Source organism: Eurypyga helias, unplaced genomic scaffold (assembly GCF_000690775.1).
Source record: "Eurypyga helias isolate BGI_N326 unplaced genomic scaffold, ASM69077v1 scaffold17004, whole genome shotgun sequence".
In the NCBI taxonomy this organism is placed as follows: domain Eukaryota; kingdom Metazoa; phylum Chordata; class Aves; order Eurypygiformes; family Eurypygidae; genus Eurypyga; species Eurypyga helias.
The window spans coordinates 1-4,390 of NW_010244485.1; the positions used below are offsets into that span (position 1 = coordinate 1).

A 4,390-nucleotide genomic window follows, 5' to 3' on the forward strand; every position below is an offset into this window, starting at 1 on the left:
TCATGGCCCCAAGGAGGTATGGCCCCAAGGAGGTATGTCATGGCCCCAAGGAGGTATGGCCCAAAGGAGGTGCCTCTCACCCCGAGTGCATCTTCCTCCAGCACGGCAGGCACGCAGATCCTCACCGCGACACCGCAACAGAGAGGGGTGGCGTGCTGCCGCCAGCTCTTGGCTCGGGGAGTGGGGGGAGGCAAGGCAGGGATGCAACAGGTGTCCCTCCGCAGGGACTGCAAACAAGTCCTTCCTCTTTTGAAAAATTCCCGGAGAAACACAAAAATGGCACGCATCTAAATCCTGGAACTACTTAGGAGCTAGGAGTCTCTCTGACCCACCTTGACTTGGATCGTGTGCTCTTGCTCCTCCTGGAACTCACAACACGGCGAGGGGGCACCCCTAGACAAGATTGATAGAATTAGCTGTCTGCCCCGAAGCCGCAAATTGATTTGTTTTAAATCGGGCGATTATCAAGTATGTGGTTCCGTAGCAACAACTCTGACACGTAACTTACTCTTACAGACCGGTACAGCATTATAGATGTTGCATATAACCCAGCTGTCCTTCGGAGGGGAGAAGAAAACCCGGAGGAAACAGACCACCTGATCCATTTGACACTTAAATTCGTTGAGAAACGATACAACCTTACTCTTTCTTATTCGTACACCGTTGAATCGTTCAAATTGAAAGGAAGCCTGGAAACGATGCAGCGACGTCTGAAAGGAAGGCAGATGCCAGCTCCGCACCTCAGTCGGAACACCAAGATGGGTACGTAGAGGTCTGCTGTCACTCTTTTGCATTCATCTCTGGTATTTTATAATGGAGAAACTAGTGACACTGGAACAGCAAATTCCTCTTTTCCTCTATCTAGTAGGCATGGGAACTCTGCTAGGGTTTTGATCCTTTGAGGTGCCAAGTTTCTTTCTCTCTAATGGGAGTACAAGGAGTTGCTGTCGTCACTAGTGTTCTGAGAACAACAACTTCGAACTGGCTGGCAATAAAACCAAATCATGGACGAAGGAGAAACTGCCAGTAAGAGTCTTCAGTTGACCAAATTGCTAATGACAATTAATTAATTACAGTTCAAACTTTCATGTGTTTGTCAAGTGGCATCGCGTGCTATGTGTGAAAACCTTGTTTGTCTTGAAAGACCTGACCCTTGACCAGCTGCTGCACAGCATGGAGGGAGAAGGCTGCAGCGGCGCTCTTCTGCTGCCGAAGGAAAATCCTACGCAGTCTAAAGTGCAACTGATCGAGGAAATAACCAGCACCGAGCTGTCAGAGAAGCAAAGGAACCCCGTCTACAAAATGATCACCGTGAAGGATGCAAACAAGAAACCACTCAAAATTGAACTCAGAATTGAATTGCCCAAGGTTAGCTCGGTTTCTGAGTGCGATCTGAGGATTTCAAAGGTAAACAGTAGAAAGAATAATCGTGTATTTTCTGTTTAGTATCCAATCTCTAGAAATGCTTGCTGCTGTTTCGTTGTCAGTTAATCAAGTATTTCAATTTTTGTGGTTTAGGATGACCTAATCATTGAAGTCCCTGGAAAATACAAGTTAGAGCTCAATCTGCCAGAACTGGTGGATGAAGAAACAGCAACAGCAGTATTTAACAAAGGAAAACAGGTGTTGTTTATCACGTTGCCAGTCGCCAAGCCGGATCCTTAAAGACCACGTTCTCTCCGGTTCACATTCACGAATGACAGAACCAAAAACCTGAAATAAGAATCCTAACTTGTAGCTGGTGAGGAGGTTTTTTCATTGACCTTTTAATCTTCAGGGGTGAATACCTCGAATAATTTTAGAAGGTGCATGTAGACAAAGACACCTGGAAGAATCCCAGCACCACCAAGCTTAGGAAAAGGAAGTAAAGAGGGTAAACATGGAATGCTTGAGTAGGTTCACGGGTGTAGGGAGGAACTGTAAATGTGCACATGCTTTACTACATCATCCAGTTTGCCTTAAGTTGTGACATTCTTTGCTCAATAAATAGACGGCTGGATTCCGTGGTTAGAGCACCTCTCCAGTATTTAATGCCAGGCCAACCGGCGGCGGTGCCATACCCAGCCCTAGGAGCTGCCCTGCGTGCTGCTGCTCTTCTTAGCACGGTCTCTGCTGCTCTTGGCTGGAACTGGCCTTGCAGTCTCTTCCGTCACCGAACGTGCTTCGCCTCACTTCTTACCGCTTTGGTAACCTCTGTGTAAGGCTGCCAAACAGACCTGTTCTTGTGGGAAACCAGCGATTCTTGGAGCACCTCGGCTAGGAAATGGATCTGCATTAGTTGACGCTCACACAAAACACAGCGTAGTACAAAGCAACACAGAACACCTCCGGGGATTACTGATCATGGCTAGAATTAATCGGGAAAGCGACAAACACAAGTTCAAGTGACGTTAGTTTCGCGACTGGTTGGGTAAAACATCCTTCTTACAGCTTCTACCCCACAGTTGCACGACGGCTGTGTTTCTGTAGCAATACTCATTAGGTCAGAAACAGACCAATTGGTTTGGGGCTGCAACTTGAAAATCTGGGCTTATGCAAGAGTAGGAACTCCCGGCCTTCCCCCTTCTGTGCTTCCAAGCGACTCAGAAGGCTGTACTGAAACACTCCTGCGTGGCTCCAGCTGCAAGTCTGCCACTGCACGAGCTGAGCTGGCCCCTTGCAGTACCCGAAGTCACCGTCGGCACTCCCAAGTATGGTTTCTTGCGTTGCAAGCATTCCAGAGCCTGACATTCGCTCGCTGTTCCCGTAGGATAAGCACAGGAAGAAAATGAAAGGTCGCTGTAGCCAGAAGCTGAGGTTCTGGTGAACAGTGCAGCAAGGAAGCCAGGAGGATGCAAGCTCAGTTGCATGACAGTAAGAAAGCACGTCTTGCTCGGGAGCACTGTGACTGCAGTTTAGGGTTAATAGGGTCACCGAGAGGCGCGCAGCAGCACCAGCCACACACGACTGAACAGAACAGCACCGGAACGTGTTTTAGTAGTTGTCAATTCCAAACATTTAATAGCACGTAGGTTTTTCTGGCACCAAGACATTTCAGACCATTAAAGAAAAACCAGAATCTCGATGCACGTTTTTTGCTTAAGCCAGGCATGAAAACCAGGTATCACAGCAACCAGACGTTAAATAGTTCCCACAAAAATATTTAATTTCCACAGTATTTTCTTTCAATATCTTTAGTGAATTTTGTAGAACTTTACAGGAGACAGTACTCGATGCAATGTACAGCATAACAGCTCACTTATACCTCTCCTTTAAAACTTCTCTCCCCTTATTTAATTCTCCTGGTCACGTTGTAGTTACTACAGGGTCATTGTCCTTTTTACATGAACATTTCCATATGGAAAGTGGATTTTGAGCATGTTCAGCACTGCACCCCTTTCAGGACACAGTGACTGGGGTGACTGGACACCAGTCCGACAATGCGCCGACGCGTTTCACACACACTGCGTACACGGAGAGCACACTCTGCAGCGTACTGAGGCTGGGGCAACGCGGACAATTCAGGGAAGAACCGCAGTGCCAGTGACCAACAGAACTTCCACTGTTAGAATGGCTAAAAAACCCCAAAAAATTCCAAACTGGAGTCATCCCATGATTAATATCCACTGATGGGATTATTCGTGTGTGTGATTTGCCTACAGAGAATGGCTGAAAAAACAAAAAAAATTCCGAACACTGGAGTCATCCCATGATTAATATCCACTGATGGGATTATTCGTGTGTGTGATTTGCCTACAGCGGGTTCCAACACACCGATTCTCTTGAACGTTCTGCAAAACAGGTACTTGCATGCCATCACGGTTTGACAGTAACTTAGCGGGAGGAGCAGCAACTAAGGCGTTTTCACACAAAAAGCACATGTAAGTGAAAGTCCATGAGAAGACAGCACATTCCCTGTGGTATCCGAGAGCTGTCACCCCACAGATATCAGTGCTCTTTCACCTTAAAGTGCTCAAAAGGGATCACACAGCTGAGAAGACCAGTGCCAAATTCCAAGAGAGATCTGGAATGCCAACACTTGGCCTTTAAGAAACTATTCCCAGGCGCTTCAGTCCCTTAGTGCCTCTGTCATAGTCGCCCGCCCCAGCAGGAGAACAGGATCACAAGGGAATTCACCTTCCATTAACTCGTACATGCCAGCTGCCATCTCATCTGAACTCCTGTGAGCAGGCGTTTATAATTCCAATTCTGGGGAGACCGAGGTCATGGAATTGCTTGGTATGCACCCCCCTGCTCACCCTGTTTAGAAGCGGATGGCAGTACGCGTTACTGCCCAGATCATATTTAAATCTGGGATGCTTACCTCTGTTTTGGACGAGTTTGCAAGTAATCTGACTGTATAAAAATACAGTGTAGCTGTAATATTGCTCTGAAAAGCACTTTTGCAAAC

General features: G+C 47.1%; 1 protein-coding gene across 1 annotated transcript; it reads left to right on the plus strand.

Moving 5' to 3' along the window:
* Nucleotides 1–512: 512 nt before the first annotated feature.
* On the plus strand, nucleotides 513–1,665 carry PIH1D2 (PIH1 domain containing 2; the record flags this gene model as incomplete). Its single annotated transcript, XM_010149777.1, has 3 exons — nucleotides 513–762; nucleotides 1,145–1,407; nucleotides 1,519–1,665. Coding segments are annotated over 3 exons (660 nt in total), but the record flags the coding sequence as incomplete, so codon positions are not given.
* Nucleotides 1,666–4,390: the final 2,725 nt, after the last annotated feature.